Here is a 17,878-nt window from a genome sequence, read left to right as displayed (position 1 = left end):
GCTTGGGGCGTGGCTTTCCAGCTGTGTAGCGCTCTCGCTTGGGGCGTGGCTTTCCGGCTGCGTAGCGCTCTCGCTTGGGGCGTGGCTTTCCGGCTGCGTAGCGCTCTCGCTTGGGGCGTGGCTTTCCGGCTGTGTAGCGCTCTCGCTTGGGGCGTGGCTTTCCGGCTGTGTAGTGCTCTCGCTTGGGGCGTGGCTTTCCGGCTGCGTAGCGCTCTCGCTTGGGGGCGTGGCTTTCCGGCTGTGTAGCGCTCTCGCTTGGGGCGTGGCTTTCCGGCTGTGTAGCGCTCTCGCTTGGGGCGTGGCTTTCCGGCTGTGTAGCGCTCTCGCTTGGGGGCGTGGCTTTCCGGCTGCGTAGCGCTCTCGCTTGGGGCGTGGCTTTCCGGCTGTGTAGCGCTCTCGCTTGGGGCGTGGCTTTCCGGCTGCGTAGTGCTCTCGCTTGGGGCGTGGCTTTCCGGCTGTGTATCGCTCTCGCTTGGGGCGTGGCTTTCCGGCTGCGTAGCGCTCTCGCTTGGGGCGTGGCTTTCCGGCTGCGTAGTGCTCTCGCTTGGGGCGTGGCTTTCCGGCTGTGTAGCGCTCTCGCTTGGGGCGTGGCTTTCCGGCTGTGTAGCGCTCTCGCTTGGGGCGTGGCTTTCCGGCTGCGTAGCGCTCTCGCTTGGGGGCGTGGCTTTCCGGCTGCGTAGTGCTCTCGCTTGGGGCGTGGCTTTCCGGCTGCGTAGTGCTCTCGCTTGGGGCGTGGCTTTCCGGCTGTGTAGCGCTCTCGCTTGGGGCGTGGCTTTCCGGCTGTGTAGTGCTCTCGCTTGGGGCGTGGCTTTCCGGCTGTGTAGCGCTCTCGCTTGGGGCGTGGCTTTCCGGCTGCGTAGTGCTCTCGCTTGGGGCGTGGCTTTCCGGCTGTGTAGCGCTCTCGCTTGGGGCGTGGCTTTCCGGCTGTGTAGCGCTCTCGCTTGGGGCGTGGCTTTCCGGCTGCGTAGTGCTCTCGCTTGGGGCGTGGCTTTCCGGCTGCGTAGCGCTCTCGCTTGGGGCGTGGCTTTCCGGCTGCGTAGCGCTCTCGCTTGGGGCGTGGCTTTCCGGCTGTGTAGTGCTCTCGCTTGGGGCGTGGCTTTCCGGCTGTGTAGCGCTCTCGCTTGGGGCGTGGCTTTCCGGCTGTGTATCGCTCTCGCTTGGGGCGTGGCTTTCCGGCTGTGTAGCGCTCTCGCTTGGGGCGTGGCTTTCCGGCTGCGTAGCGCTCTCGCTTGGGGCGTGGCTTTCCGGCTGTGTAGCGCTCTCGCTTGGGGCGTGGCTTTCCGGCTGTGTAGCGCTCTCGCTTGGGGCGTGGCTTTCCGGCTGTGTAGCGCTCTCGCTTGGGGCGTGGCTTTCCGGCTGTGTAGCGCTCTCGCTTGGGGCGTGGCTTTCCGGCTGTGTAGCGCTCTCGCTTGGGGCGTGGCTTTCCGGCTGCGTAGCGCTCTCGCTTGGGGCGTGGCTTTCCGGCTGTGTAGCGCTCTCGCTTGGGGCGTGGCTTTCCGGCTGTGTAGCGCTCTCGCTTGGGGCGTGGCTTTCCGGCTGTGTAGCGCTCTCGCTTGGGGCGTGGCTTTCCGGCTGTGTAGCGCTCTCGCTTGGGGCGTGGCTTTCCGGCTGTGTAGCGCTCTCACTTGGGGCGTGGCTTTCCGGCTGTGTATCGCTCTCGCTTGGGGCGTGGCTTTCCGGCTGCGTAGCGCTCTCGCTTGGGGCGTGGCTTTCCGGCTGTGTAGCGCTCTCGCTTGGGGCGTGGCTTTCCGGCTGTGTAGTGCTCTCGCTTGGGGCGTGGCTTTCCGGCTGCGTAGCGCTCTCGCTTGGGGCGTGGCTTTCCGGCTGCGTAGCGCTCTCGCTTGGGGCGTGGCTTTCCGGCTGTGTAGCGCTCTCGCTTGGGGCGTGGCTTTCCGGCTGCGTAGCGCTCTCGCTTGGGGCGTGGCTTTCCGGCTGTGTAGCGCTCTCGCTTGGGGGCGTGGCTTTCCGGCTGCGTAGCGCTCTCGTTTGGGGCGTGGCTTTCCGGCTGCGTAGCGCTCTCGCTTGGGGCGTGGCTTTCCGGCTGTGTAGCGCTCTCGCTTGGGGCGTGGCTTTCCGGCTGCGTAGCGCTCTCGCTTGGGGCGTGGCTTTCCGGCTGCGTAGCGCTCTCGCGGGAGACGCCAAAATCGGGACCCGCACCGATCGGTTTGTGATCAAACCCGTTCCCATTGACGAGATCGGGATTCTGCGCGGCATGCGAGAAACTAATGATCACCAATTAAAGCCAATCTCCATATCATGAACGAGAATGGCTCCCTTTCTAACGACCTCCCCAGCTAGTGGTCACTCGGGCGGCGATTAGTACACCTTATTAAAAACATGAAGCTGGCGGAGGAGCTGCTGTGGGGATATGCCGACCTGCCCCCACCCCCGACCATCCACTGACCGTGGGGCCATCCAGGCCCACAGCTGAAGGCTATTGCCAATAGGCAATTGGCAATCGTGGTAACGTGAGCCCTTCACAGCTCCCAACACTCTGTGAGTGTTCCGGGCTGCGGTGACCTTGACGGTCACTGGGAGTGGGTGTCCTCTTCCATGTGGTGCCAAATCCACGAGGACATGGCACATGTTTGAGGCGGAGCCTCCTGCAGCACATGCTGTCGGTCATCTGTTCAAATGACCAGAGGTGCCATGTTGCAGGTGAGATTTACTGCCCTCGCAACCCAATCAGTCCGTGAGGCCTGGACACTCTGTCTGAACACCGGAGGCTTCAACATCACACAGCCAGCAGCCAACATTCAAACACACAAGAGCTGGGCAGCACCGTTGCACAGTGGTTAGCACTGTGGCTTCACAGAGCCAGGGTCCCAGGTTCAATTCCGGCTTGGGTCACTGTCTGTGCGGAGTCTGCACATCCTCCCCGTGTCTGCGTGGGTTTCCTCCGGGTGCTCCGGTTTCCTCCCACAGTCCAAAGATGTGCAGGTTAGGAGGATTGGCCAGGGTAAATTGCCTTTAGTGACCCAAAAAAGGTTAGTAGGGGTTATTGGGTTACGGGGATAGGGTGGAAGTGAGGGCTTAAGTGGGTCGGTGCAGACTCGATGGGCCGAATGGCCTCCTTCTGCGCTGTATGTTCCATGTTCTATGGGCCTCAGCACTGGGGACATCCCAGCAACCAGAGTGTAGGTGTGCACCAGGGAGGGAACCAGCCACATAGAACATAGAACACACAGTGCAGAAGGAGGCCATTCAGCCCATCGAGTCTGCACCGACCCACTTAAGCCCTCACCTCCACCCTATCCCCGTAACCCAATAATTGCATCTGAACCTTTTTTTTGGACACTAAGGACAATTTATCATGGCCAATCCACCTAACCTGCACATCTTTGGGCTGTGGGAGGAAACCGGAGCACCCGGAGGAAACCCACGCACACACGGGGAGGATGTGCAGACTCCGCACAGACAGTGACCCGAGCCGGGAATCGAACCTGGGACCTTGGCGCTGTGAAGCCACAGTGCTATCCACTGTGCTACCGTGCTGTCCCCGTTCACATAATGTTACCAGAGGGTGCCTACGGGCTCTGGTGCCCAGGGGTACCTGCTGTGGCTGGGGGTGTGTGTGCAGGGCAGGTTGGACTGCACCCTGAGGGATGGCAGGAGGTGTGATGGGGGGGGAGCCATGGAGAACCGGAGGGTATTGCATTGGAAGCCATCGCTGAATGATTGTCCCTCACTCTCGTCAATCCCTTATAGATATTGCACAAAATGGATATCTTGGAGCCCGAGGAGACTGCCATCACAGTGCTGGCAGCAGGCCAGACGCCGGAGCAGGCAGTGGGAGCAGTGTCGACAGGGGCTCGAGACAGCGGCCAAATTGCAGGCCCCCACCCCACACCCTGAGGACCCTTCTGCCCATCAGGCCAGGGAGGGACGCAGGGGGAATGCCCGCGATGGTCCAAAGTGTACTGGCATCTCTGGTCATTTGAACAGATGACGGACAGCATGTGCTGCAGGAGGCTCCACCTCAAACAGGAGAGGGTGCGGCACCTGTGCCATGTCCTCGTGGATTTGGCACCACGTGGAAGAGGACACCCACTCCCAGTGACCGTCAAGGTCACCGCAGCCCGGAACTTTTACACTTTGCGTTCATTCCAGGGCTTGAGCGGGGACTTGTGTGGCATTTCTCAATCGACAGTCCACAAGTGCATCCGTGAAGTCACAGATGCCCCGTTTGCCCGGGTAGCGGACCCATCAGCATGTCCAGACAATAACTTGGCCTCTTTAATCTCAACAATAATACCACCGCGGCTGGCTGTCAGACTTCAGAACCGGTCATCGGTCAAATTTAAAAGCACAGTCCCAAACCATAACTATCTTCTAAAACTCATAATTGTAAGAGCCCCTCACCCCCTTTACCTGGTGTTATGCCCCTCCCTCACCCCCTTTACCTGGTGCTATGTCCCTCCCCCACCCCTTTTACCTGATGCTATGTCCCTCCCCCACCCCCTTTACCTGGTGCTATGCCCCTCCCCCACCCCCTTTACCTGGTGCTATGTCTCTCCCCCACCCACTTTACCAGGTGCTATGTCCCTCCCTCACCCCCTTTACCTGGTGCTATGTCTCTCCCTCACCCCCTTTACCTGGTGCTATGCCCCTCCCCCACCCCCTTTACCTGGTGCTATGCCCCTCCCTCACCCCCTTTACCTGGTGTTATGCCCCTCCCCCACCCCCTTTACCTGGTGCTATGCCCCTCCCCCACCCCCTTTACCTGGTGTTATGCCCCTCCCTCACCTCCTTTACCTGGTGCTATGTCTCTCCCTCACCTCCTTTACCTGGTGTTATGTCCCTCCCTCACGCCCTTTACCTGGTGTTATGTCCCTCCCTCACGCCCTTTACCTGGTGTTATGTCCCTCCCTCACGCCCTTTACCTGGTGCTATGTCTCTCCCTCACCCCCTTTACCTGGTGCTATACCCCTCCCTCACCCCCTTTACCTGGTGCTATGCCTCTCCCTCACCCCCTTTACCTGGTGCTATGCCCCTCCCTCACCCCCTTTACCTGGTGCTATGCCCCTCCCCCACCCCCTTTACCTGGTGCTATGCCTCTCCCTCAGCCCCTTTACCCGGTGCTATGCCCCTCCCTCGCCCCCTTTACCTGGTGCTATGCCCCTCCCTCACCCCCTTTACCTGGTGCTATACCCCTCCCTCACCCCCTTTACCTGGTGCTATACCCCTCCCTCACCCCCTTTACCTGGTGCTATGCCCCTCCCCCTTTACCTGGTGCTATGCCCCTCCCTCACCCCATTTACCTGGTGCTATGCCTCTCCCTCACCCCCTTTACCTGGTGTTATGTCCCTCCCTCACGCCCTTTACCTGGTGCTATGCCCCTCCCCCACCCCCTTTACCTGGTGTTATGCCCCTCCCTCACCCCCTTTACCTGGTGCTATGTCTCCCTCACCCCCATTACCTGGTGCTATGTCCCTCCCTCACCCCCTTTACCTGGTGCTATGTCCCTCCCTCACCCCATTTACCTGGTGCTATGTCCCTCCCTCACCCCCTTTACCTGGTGCTATGTCCCTCCCCCACCCCCTTTACCTGGTGCTTTGTCCCTCCCTCACCCCATTTACCTGGTGCTATGCCCCTCCCCCACCCCCTTTACCTGGTGCTATGCCTCTCCCTCACCCCCTTTACCTGGTGTTTTGCCCCTCCCTCACCCCCTTTACCTGGTGCTATGCCCCTCCCCCACCCCCTTTACCTGGTGCTATGCCTCTCCCTCAGCCCCTTTACCCGGTGCTATGCCCCTCCCTCGCCCCCTTTACCTGGTGCTATGCCCCTCCCTCACCCCCTTTACCTGGTGCTATACCCCTCCCTCACCCCCTTTACCTGGTGCTATACCCCTCCCTCACCCCCTTTACCTGGTGCTATGCCCCTCCCCCACCCCCTTTACCTGGTGCTATGCCCCTCCCTCACCCCATTTACCTGGTGCTATGCCTCTCCCTCACCCCCTTTACCTGGTGTTATGTCCCTCCCTCACGCCCTTTACCTGGTGCTATGCCCCTCCCCCACCCCCTTTACCTGGTGTTATGCCCCTCCCTCACCCCCTTTACCTGGTGCTATGTCTCCCTCACCCCCATTACCTGGTGCTATGTCCCTCCCTCACCCCCTTTACCTGGTGCTATGTCCCTCCCCCACCCCCTTTACCTGGTGCTTTGTCCCTCCCTCACCCCATTTACCTGGTGCTATGCCCCTCCCCCACCCCCTTTACCTGGTGCTATGCCTCTCCCTCACCCCCTTTACCTGGTGTTTTGCCTCTCCCTCACCCCCTTTACCTGGTGCTATGTCCCTCCCCCACCCCCTTTACCTTGTGCTATGTCCCTCCCCCACCCCCTTTACCTTGTGCTATGTCCCTCCCCCACCCCCTTTACCTGGTGCTATGTCTCTCCCCCACCCCCTTTACCTGGTGCTATGTCTCTCCCCACCCCCTTTACCTGATGCTATGTCTCTCCCTCACCCCCTTTACCTGGTGTTATGCCTCTCCCTCACCCCCTTTACCTGGTGCTATGCCCCTCCCTCACCCCCTTTACCTGGTGCTATGTCTCTCCCTCACCCCCTTTACCTGGTGCTGTGCCCCTCCCTCACCCCCTTTACCTGGTGCTATGCCTCTCCCTCACCCCCTTTACCTGGTGCTCTGCCTCTCCCTCACCCCCTTTACCTGGTGCTATGTCTCCCTCACCCCCATTACCTGGTGCTATGTCCCTCCCCCACCCCCTTTACCTGGTGCTATGCCCCTCCCTCACCCCCTTTACCTGATGCTATGTCTCTCCCTCACCCCCTTTACCTGGTGCTATGTCCCTCCCTCACCCCATTTACCTGGTGCTATGTCCCTCCCTCACCCCCTTTACCTGGTGCTATGTCCCTCCCCCACCCCCTTTACCTGGTGCTATGTACCCCTCTCACCCCATTTACCTGGTGCTATGCCCCTCCCCCACCCCCTTTACCTGGTGCTATGCCTCTCCCTCACCCCCTTTACCTGGTGTTTTGCCTCTCCCTCACCCCCTTTACCTGGTGCTATGTCCCTCCCTCACCCCATTTACCTGGTGCTATGTCCCTCCCCCACCCCTTTACCTTGTGCTATGTCCCTCCCCCACCCCCTTTACCTGGTGCTATGTCTCTCCCCACCCCCTTTACCTGATGCTATGTCCCTCCCCCACCCCCTTTACCTGGTGCTATGTCTCTCCCCACCCCCTTTACCTGATGCTATGTCTCTCCCTCACCCCCTTTACCTGGTGCTATGCCTCTCCCTCACCCTTTACCTGGTGCTATGCCCCTCCCTCACCCCCTTTACCTGATGCTATGTCTCTCCCTCACCCCCTTTACCTGGTGCTATGCCTCTCCCTCACCCTTTACCTGGTGCCGGGCTCGGCTGGTGTCCAGGAGCTGTCGGGATTGCTGCTGTTGTTGCTGCAGCTGTTGGAGTGCGTACTGCAGTTGCTGGCTTCCGGACGTGGGCTGGTATCTCTGCTTTGGAGTCAATCCCGTCACCGTGTTGTACGCACACTCAACCTCGTGCTCCCAGCTCAGGCCTTCCATGGAAGCTCTGTACGTATGTGTATGTGTGGGTTGCATATATACATAGATGGATAGGCAGAGGGAGAGAGAGTCCCATGGTTAGCAGGGAGACATACTGCGAGTCAAAAAAGTACTTAATACACTAGAGTACATTTTATCAATTCCTCTCTCTTCCCAAAATGCTACGTGAGGCTGTGTCATTGTAAGGCAGCAAGTGAGAGAATCTGCCTCCAATTATACCCTGCACTCTGTAGATATTGCTGTGGAGATGATGGAGTCAGGGAAAAGATTACTGAATGGTACCCTGCTCCCCATCCTTCTCTGCACGTCACACAGGCGCAACAGCCTGGATAGGGCTGGATGGAATGGTCAGGATTGAGTGAACACATCTCTCGACAGTCCCTAATGGTGGTTTGGTATTTGCTGGAATTGGAACAGGTTTCAGAGAGGAATCTGTAACAAAGTTAATTTTCAGGATATGGGCGTAACTGACAGGACCGATGTTTTTTCGCACATCCCAAGTTTGTCTAATGTGGAGAATCGGATGTTGAAGTTCCACTCCAGAGACATGAACAGAGGTTAGAGCACATCCCACTGACAGGCTCCGTGCAATGCTGCACTGTCAGAGGGGTTTGTTGTCTTTCAGGTGGGACCTCAGCATCCAGCTGGATGGAAAAGATCACAGGCCACTATGTTGAACCAGCATCACTAGACAAAGATTATCAATCAGGTCATTTTCACTTAGCACCATCTAGCATCCTGCTGTGAGTAATTTGGTTGTTGAATCTCTTGCATTACCACAGCGACTTTACAAGTATTTCACTGAATATACTGCTTGATGGGATATCCTGGGATTACTATAGAAATACAAATTCTTTCATTATTTGCCTATTCTGAGGATACAGAAATGCAGTATTTGGAGCAATGCCAGTCTATAATACGGCCTCATCACTGATCTGAAGACATGTTACAATGACACCTTTCCCAAACTTTTCTTACCTAATTGCACAGTACTTGTTTGTAAGTTCAGAAATCTTTACACATTTTGACAAAATTGAATTGAGCAGAGAATCTGGGTCTGCTGGTGCTGAAGGTTGCTTTTGTTTCACCAATAAAAAAAATGACGTCACAACCCCGAAGATCAGGCCCCTTTGGAAAGCCAGGTGGAAAATGTAAGGACAGCAGCGGTTGGTTTGCTTCCCAAATTAAATCCAAATTTGTTTGTCTCATTATGGCAGGGACTCGACATTCCCAATGAAGGGGTAGGGGTTGAGGCTGCTCAAATTCCCAATCCCACCTGAAGCAATAGGGAAATGACAGCCAGGGTGGCAATGCCAGAGCGTCCGGGTGCCACCCTGCCCAGTGCCCGACCACCCGGTGGCCTCAACTCCTCAGCGAGGTGCCATCATCTCCCCCCTCCCGAGGTGCCATCATCTCCCCCCTCCCGAGGTGCCATCATCTCCCCCCTCCCGAGGTGCCATCATCTCCCCCCTCCCGAGGAGCCATCATCTCCCCCCTCCCGAGGTGCCATCATCTCCCCCCTCCCGAGGTGCCATCATCTCCCCCCTCCCGAGGTGCCATCATCTCCCCCCTCCCGAGGTGCCATCATCTCCCCCCTCCCGAGGTGCCATCATCTCCCCCCTCCCGAGGTGCCATCATCTCCCCCCTCCCGAGGTGCCATCATCTCCCCCCTCCCGAGGTGCCATCATCTCCCCCCTCCCGAGGTGCCATCATCTCCCCCCTCCCGAGGTACCATCATCTCCCCCCTCCCGAGGTGCCATCATCTCCCCCCTCCCGAGGTGCCATCATCTCCCCCCTCCCGAGGTGCCATCACGACTGGTTCATGATTTTGTGAACCAGCAGCAAACGACTCCCAGTTGAAGCCGCACTGACCTAATGAGCCATTAGGCATGCCTGGATTTCGCCCAGCGAGAGCGATACCCAGATTGTGATGTGCTGCCGCGAAGGTTCCGTTCTTGATGAAAGCCTCTCCCGAGATTCAACAGCCTCGTCCCACCACAAGTCCTGTGCAACGAGGCCACTGAGTCGCGCCAAGTATTTCTTTTTTTTGGAGAATATTTTTATTCAAATTTTAACATTTTAACAATCACACAACAGAACATTTACAACTGAAATAACCTCGAAGCAACGCCCTACCCGTTAGTGACAACCAGCTCTTCAAAATGTAATAGAAACAGACCCCATCTCGTGGATCCCTTCGCTCGTCCCCGTCAAGGCAAATTTCGCCTTTTCCAAACACGGGAACTCCATTAAATCCCTCAGCCACACCAAGGCCGAGGGGGCAGAAGCTGACCTCCACCCCAAGACGACCCGCCTGTGGGTGATCAGCGAGGCGAAGGCCAACACATCTGCCTCCGCACTCGTCTGCAACTCCAGCAAGTCCGACACCCCAAATATGGTCCCCAGGGTGTGGGCTCCAAATCCACAAACAAGATCGTCGACATGGTTACCCCCAAAACAAAGAACATTACAGCACAGGAACAGGCCCTTCGGCACACCAAGCCTGCGCCCATCCACATTCCTCATTTAGACCTACTTATTGTCCAAGCGATCTGTATTCCTCCATTCCCCGCCCAATCATGTGTCTATCAAAATATGTCTTAAACATCGCTATCGTGCCTGCTCCACCCACTCCACTGGCAATGCGTTCCAGGCACCCCCCACCCTCTGTGTGAAAAACTTTCCCCGCACTTCTCCCCTAAACTTTCCCCCTCTCACCTTGAACCTGTGCCCTCTTGTAATTGACACTTCCACCCTGGGAAAAAGCTTCAGACTGTTCACCCTGTCTATACCTCTCATCATTTTCTCGACCTCAATTAGGTCTCTGTTCTGCCTTCGTCTTTCCAATGAAAACAATCCGAGTGCCTTCAACCTCTCCTCATTGCTGACACACTCCAGACCAGGCAATATCCTGGTGAACCTTCTTTGCACTCTCTCCAAAGCCCTTCTGGTAGTGCGGCGACAGAACTGTACCCAATATTCCCAATGCAACCTAACTAAAGTTTTATACAACTGAAACAACTGCCAACTCTTGTACTCAATGCCCCGGCCAATGAAGGCAAGCATGCCGTAAGCCTTCTTGACCACCTTATCCACCTGTATTGCCACTTTCATGGAACTATAGACCTTACCGCTCAGATCCCTCTGTATGTCAATGCTCCTAAGGGTTCTGCCATTTACCGTATAATTCACACCTGAATTTGATCTTCCAAAATGCATCATCTCGTATTTGTCCGGATTGAACTCCGTCTGCCATTTACCTGCCCAACTCTCCAATCTACCTATATTCGGCTGTATTCACTGACAGTCTCTTCACTATCTGCAACTCCACCTATCTTTGTGTCATCTGCAAACTTGCTAATCAGACCACCTATACCTTCCTCCAGATCATTTATATGTACTACAAACAACAGTGGTCCCAGCACTGATCCCTGTGGAACACCACTGGTTACAGATCTCCATTCTGGAAAAACTCTCTTCCACTGTTACTCTCTCTCTCCTGTTGCCCAGCCAGTTCTTTATCCATCTAGCTGGCACCCAATCCTGCCATTTCTGTCCTTCAACTTCGAGCAGGACCAGAACATATGCACATGATTGGCCGGGCCCCTCCCGCACCACTCACACCCCCTCCACCCCCTCAAACAATTAACAACCTCATTGGGCTCTATGTACCACTTTTAACTGAACCAGCTCCAGCCTCATACACGGGGTTGAGGCATTCACTCCTCCCAGCACCTCATACCACAATCCCTCCTCCAGCTCCATCTACAACTCCCCCTCCCCCTCCAGAGACGCCCTGTCCTACTCTAATATCCTCCCATAGATCGCCGAGACAACCCCCCCCCCCCCCCCCCCACATTTCGTCTCCAGCTCCTCCAAGGTCACAAATCGACCTTTTAAAAACACATCCTTCACTTCCGCCAGCCCCTGTTCCTCCCAACTCTGAAACCTTGCGTCTATCCTGCCAGGCTCGAACCCACGGTTTCCTCGCATCGGCATCATCTTCAACTCCGCCCTCTATTCAAATTGCTGCCGAAACTGCCTCCAGATTTTCAACGTGTCCACCACCATTGGGCTCCCTGGGGTAAATGGGAGCGGCGCCAATGCCAGCGCCTACAACCCCTACACCTTTACAAAAAACAGCCTCCAACATCACCCACGACGTCTCCAACCCTGCACCTTCTCAGCGTGGCGCCCAGTATTTCTAGAAGCTACCCCACCACTGAAGTTAGTCTGACTGGCCTATGATTGTTGGGCGTATCTTTACACCCTTTTTTGAACAAGGGTGTAATGTTTGCAATTCTCCAGTCTTCTGACACCACACCCAAATCGAACGGAGACTGAAAGATTCTGGTTAGTACCTCTGAAAGTTTCACTCCCACTTCCCTCTGTATCCTTGGATGTATCTAATCTGGTTCTGGTGCCATATCAACTTTAAGCACAGACAGTTTTCAATATCACCTCCTTATCAATTTATACCCTTCTGGTGTGAATTTTCTCCTTTTTCACCATTCAACTCCAGTTTATTTGACCCCAATACATTTTACCCCGTTGAAATTGGCTTCCTCACAATTAATTTTACTCTGGATTCTTCTTTGTCCTTCGGGCGGCACGGTGGCACAGTGGTTACCACTGCAGCCTCACAGCTCCAGGGTCCCGGGTTCAATTCCAGCCTTGGGTGACTACGTGTGTGGAGTTTCACATTCTTCCCGTGTGTGCGTGGGTTTCCTCCGGGTGCTCCGCTTTCCTGCCACAGTCCAAAGATGTGTAGATTAGGTGGATTGGCCGTGCTAAATTGCTCCTTAGTGTCCAAAAGGTTAGGTGGGTTACTGGGTTACGGGGATAGGGTAAAGACGTGGGCTTGAGTAGGGTGCTCTTTCCAAGGGCCGGTGCAGACTCGATGGGCTGAATGGCCTCCTCCTCAAAGAATCATAGAACACACAGTGCAGGAGGAGGCCATTCAGCCCATCGAGTCTGCACCAGCCCTTACAAAGAGCACCCTACTCAAGCCCACGTCTTTACCCTATCCCTGTAACCCAGTAACCCCCATTTAACCTTTTTGGACACTAAGGGCAATTTAGCATGGACAATCCACTTAACCCGCACATCTTTTGACTGTGGGAGGAAACCGGAGCACCCGGAGGAAACCCACGCAGACACGGGGAGAACGTGCAAAGTCCACATAGACAGTGACCCAAGTCGGGAATCGAACCTGGGACCCTGGCGCTGTGAAACAGCTGTGCTAACCACTGTGCTAGAGGCCTGCACCAATCTCTTGCAATATGAAACTTCCCACAGTCAACGTAAACCTTATGACACAATGACCACTGTCCCCGACTGACACTTGATCCATCTCCAGGACCCCTTCTGGCAATGCCTCCTTTCTTGGTGGACTCGAAATATACTGATTGGTGAAAATGTTCCTGTTCACTCTAGGAACGACTGTGCCTCACTGCCCTTTATACAACTACTATTCCAGTCTATATTCAGATAATTAAAGTCCCAATTATAACTGACCTATAATGTTTGCACCTCTCTGTAATTTCCTTGCCAATTTGTACCTCTATATCCTTCCCACGAGTTGGTGACCTATAGACACAACCGAGCAATCTCAGCTCATCTCCTTTGTTCCTTTGCTCCAACCAAATAGATTCTTGACCCCTATTAGTGAACCGAGAGGGGAAACTGGGCAGCAGGAATGGGGAGGACCCGAGTGGAATCTCTAATGGGGATTCCCCCCCCCCCCCCCCTCCAGCATCTGGTCAAGTTCACGTCCTGCCTTCCCTTCCTGGTGCTCAAACAATGAGCTAACCTTCAGGATGAGTGAGATTCCACAGTTAGAATCCACTCAAGTCGCTTTCCCTCATTCACACTCGCACACAGGGAGGGAGGGGCGTTGTTGGAACCTATTCTTGGAATAAAAAAAACAAAGAGAAGATAGAAAACAAAGAGATTTTAACAGACTGAGTTTTTAGGGTGAAAAAAACTGCTGAGGGGTCAAAAGTACGTTCCTGGTGCCAAACATATTGAAATGATTTAGAGACTGAGCTGCGAGGAAGTCAGGGGATGTTACTTAAAATGTTTCGGGAGGATGGGCTGCTTTTGAAGTCCCTGAATTCTTTGGCAGTAAGCTGTGTCAGCAATCTGCGACCACAATCCTCCTGTTCAGGAGGTAGCGGAGCAGGGGGAGGAGTAGAAAGGGAGATAAAGGGCAGAAGAGGGGCGAGGGGAATGAGGGGGTGGGGACGGGGACAGGGGGAGAAGGGAGACGGATGGGGGAAGGGGACGAGGGGGGGGGGGAAGGGGACGGGGGGGAAGGGGGGGGGGGAAGGGGACGGGGGGGAAGGGGATGGGGGGAAGGGGACGGGGGGGGGAGGGGACGGGGGGGGAGGGGACGGGGGGGGAGGGGACGGGGGGGAAGGGGACGGGGGGGTAAGGGGACGGGGGGGTAAGGGGACGGGGGGGGGGAAGGGGACGGGGGGGGGGAAGGGGACGGGGGGGGGAGGGGACGGGGGGGGGGGGGAAGGGGACGGGGTGGGAAGGGGACGAGGGGGAAGGGGACGAGGGGGAAGGGGACGAGGGGGGAAGGGGACGAGGGGGAAGGGAACAAGGGCTGAAGGGAACGAGAGGGGAAGGGGACGAGGGGGGAAGGGGACGAGGGGGGGGGAAAGGGATGAGGCGGGGTAGAGGAGGAGGGGGGAATGGGACGAGGGGGGAAGGGGACGAGGGGGGGGACGAGGGGGATGAGGCGGGGGTAGGGGACGAGGAGGGAAGGGGGCGAGGAGGGACGGGGGCGAGGGGGGAAGGGGACGGGGGGGAGATGAGGCGGGGGTAGGGGACGAGGAGGGAAGGGGACGAGGGGGGAAGGGGACAAGGGGGAAAGGGGACGAGGGGGTAAGGGGATGAGGGGGTAAGGGGACGTGGGGGGAAGGGAACGAGGGGGGAAGGGCCAAGGGGGGAAGGGCCAAGGGGGGAAGGGGACGAGGGGGGTAAGGGGACGAGGGGGGTAAGGGGACGAGGGGGGTAAGGGGACGAGGGGGGTAAGGGGACGAGGGGGGTAAGGGGACGAGGGGGGTAAGGGGACGAGGGGGAAGGGGACGAGGGGGGAAGGGGACGAGGGGGGAAGAGGATGAAGGGGGAAGAGGACGAAGGGGGAAGGGGAGGAAGGGGGAAGGGGACGTGGGGGGAAGGGGACGAGGGGGGAAGGGGACGAGGGGGAAGAGGACGAAGGGGACGAGGGGGGAAGAGGACGTGGGGGGAAGGGGACGTGGGGGGAAGGGGACGAGGGGGGAAGGGGACGAGGGGGGAAGGGGACTGAGGGGAAGGGGATGGGGGAAGGGGACGTGGGGGGAAGGGGACATGGGGGGAAGGGGACGAGGTGGAAAGGGGACGTGGGGGGGAAGGGGACGAGGTAGAAAGGGGACGTGGGGGGAAGGGGACGAGAGGGGGAAGGGGACGAGGGGGGGAAGGGGACAAGGGGGGGGAGGGAACAGGGGGGGAAGGGGATGGGGGAAGGGGATGGGGGGGAAGTGGATGGGGGAAGGGGGGAAGGGGAGAAGGAGGGAAGGGGATGAGTGGGGAAGGCAAGGGGGAAGGGGATGAAGGGAGATGGACAAGGGGGGAAGGGAGGCGAGGGGACAAGGAGGGAAGGGGACGAGGGGAGAAAGGGGACAAGGGGAGAAAGGGGACGAGGGGACAAAGGGGACGAGGGGAGAAAGGGGACGAGGGGGAAGGGGACGAGGGGGGAAGGGGACGAGGGGGGAAGGGGACGAGGGGGGAAGGGGACGAGGGGGGAAGGGGACGAGGGGGGAAGGGGACGAGGGGGGAAGGGGACGAGGGGGGAAGGGGACGAGGGGGGAAGGGGACGAGGGGGGAAGGGGACGAGGGGGGAAGGGGACGAGGGGGGAAGGGGTGTGGGGGGGAAGGGGACGAGGGGGGAAGGGGATGGGGAAGGGGATGGGGGGAAGGGGACGAGTGGGGAAGACAAGGGGGAAGGGGATGAAGGGAAGTGGACGAGGGGGGAAGGGAGGCGAGGGGACAAGGGGACGAGGGGGGGGAAGGGGACGAGGGGGGGGAAGGGGACGAGGGGGGGGAAGGGGACGAGGGGAGAAAGGGGACGAGGGGGGAAGGGGACGAGAGGAGAAAGGGGACGAGGGGAGAAAGGGGACGAGGGGGAAGGGGACGAGGGGGGGAAGGGGACGAGGGGGAAAGGGACGAGGGGGGAAGGGGATGAGGGGGGGAGGGGACGAGGGGGAAGGGAACAAGGGGTGAAGGGAACGAGGGGGGAAGGGGACGAGGGGGAAGGGGACGAGGGGGGGGGAGGGGGATGAGGCGGGGTAGAGGATGAGGGGGGAATGGGACGAGGGGGGGGGAAGGGGACGAGGGGGGGGGCGAGGGGGATGGGGACGAGGGGGGAAGTTGATGAAGGGGGTAAGGGGTGTGGGGGGGAAGGGGACGAGGGGGGAAGGGGATGGGGAAGGGGGAAGGGGACAAGGGGACGAGTGGGGAAGACAAGGGGGAAGGGGATGAAGGGAAGTGGACGAGGGAGGAAGGGAGGCGAGGGGACAAGGAGGGAAGGGGACGAGGGGGGGGAAGGGGATGAGGGGACGAGGGGGGATGGGGGACGAGGGGGGATGGGGGACGAGGGGGGAAGGGGGACGAGGGGGGAAGGAGGACGAGGGGGGAAGGGGGACGAGGGGGGAAGGGGGACGAGGAGGGGGAAGGCGGACGAGGGGGGTAGGGGGACGAGGGGGGAAGGGGACGAGGGGGGAAGGGGACGAGGGGGGGGAAGGGGGACGAGGGGGAAGGGGGACGAGGGGGGAAGGGGATGAGGGGAGGAAGGGGACGAGGGGAGGAAGGGGACGAGGGGAGGAAGGGGACGAGGGGAGGAAGGGGACGAGGGGGGAAGGGGGGCGAGGGGGGGAAGGGGGACGAGGGGGGAAGGGGGACGAGGAGGGGGAAGGCGGACGAGGGGGCAAGGGGGACGAGGGGGGAAGGGGGACGAGGGGGGGAAAGGGACGAGGGGGGAAGGGGACGAGGGGGGGGAAGGGGACGAGGGGGGGGAAGGGGGACGAGGGGGGGGAAGGGGGACGAGGGGGGAAGGGGGACGAGGGGGGAAGGGGATGAGGGGAGGAAGGGGGCGAGGGGAGGAAGGGGACGAGGGGAGGAAGGGGGCGAGGGGAGGAAGGGGACGAGGGGGGAAGGGGGGCGAGGGGGGGAAGGGGGATGAGGGGGGAAGACAAAGGGGAAGGGGGATGAGGGGGGGAGGGGCCAAAAGGGGGAGGGAAACAAGGGCAGGTGGGGCATGTGGGATGGGGTAGAAGGGGATCGAGGGCAGCGAGGAGGGCAGAAAGGAGAGGAGGAAGGGTGAAGGGGTAGGGAAGCAGGAGGGAGCGGAATGGGGAGCAAGAGGAGGGGAAGGGAAGGAAGGTGGGGAAAGGGGGAAGGAAAAGGGTATGGCACAGTGAGGGTGTTAGAATAAGGGGAAGATGGGAGATAGAAAAAGGGAAGAGGGAACAGGAGACAGAGGAGGGAAGTGCTTGACAGCAAGAGTGGATTGCCAGGAGACGGTGGGGGGAGGGGGATTGAGGGAGGGAGGGGGGGGGGGGTCAGGAGTTGGGGATGAGGGGGCCTGGGACGACAATTGAAAAAGTTGGCTGGCTCTCAGGTTGTGGGGAACCTCAGCTGAGTGAATGCAGGGGATTGGCAGAGGGCCAGGGTTGCTGTCAGTTAGTGAAGTGGACGGAATGCAGTCAGGGTTTGTGTTATACTTTCTTTCTGTTATTATAACAAATGGCCGTTTGAGGCCAAACCAGTGAAGAGTTAGTGAATCCAGGGCCTAGAACAATCTAATTATGAGGTGATTCATTCTTTATCACTTTAACAGACATCCCCCACCCCATTTCTTTTCTTTATTTCAGAAAATAAGCCATTCATTCTGCACAGAAACTCTTTAGTGCAGAACTAATCGCAAAGAAAGAGACAATGTTATTTTGTTTCTGCTGAGCAGCTAAAGATGTGCCTTAACGCGGTGCCCTGTCCATCACCCCTGCAATAGCGAGTGTTTATGCTGAGTGCAGAGTTCCAGGGCTGGCTGCACTAAGGCAGAGGCAAAAGGGCAGATGGAATTTTAAAAAATTAAATCTTTGATGTCTTTCCTTTTAAAAAAAAAAAAATCCAAATGAAAACCTGATGTGAGATTCTTGGGTTAGTAACTTTGTTTGCCTGAGAAGGAAAAGAGAAAAGTTACAACAGACAACGGGAAGTTGTCAGTAAGGTATTGTTAAATTGTCTCCTGTTTCCAATTACGCCCCCAGTCGATAATTACTGTTTTCTG

At 58.1% G+C, this 17,878-nt stretch overlaps 1 protein-coding gene across 4 annotated transcripts in view; it reads right to left on the bottom strand.

The window, feature by feature from the left end:
• Positions 1–17,878, bottom strand: part of ttll5 (tubulin tyrosine ligase-like family, member 5) — a 602,008-nt gene that overhangs the window by 106,483 nt on the left and 477,647 nt on the right. For all 4 annotated transcript variants that reach the window (XM_072494443.1, XM_072494444.1, XM_072494451.1 and 1 more), the window contains one exon: positions 7,360–7,549. In XM_072494443.1, coding sequence (XP_072350544.1) covers positions 7,360–7,549 — 190 coding nt within the window. The remainder of the gene's footprint in view (positions 1–7,359; positions 7,550–17,878) is intronic.

The sequence above is a fragment of the Scyliorhinus torazame genome, chromosome 2 (genome assembly GCF_047496885.1).
Source record: "Scyliorhinus torazame isolate Kashiwa2021f chromosome 2, sScyTor2.1, whole genome shotgun sequence".
NCBI classification, from domain to species: domain Eukaryota; kingdom Metazoa; phylum Chordata; class Chondrichthyes; order Carcharhiniformes; family Scyliorhinidae; genus Scyliorhinus; species Scyliorhinus torazame.
Note: the sequence above shows the minus strand (reverse complement) of the source record. Positions and strands in the feature narration are given on the sequence as shown.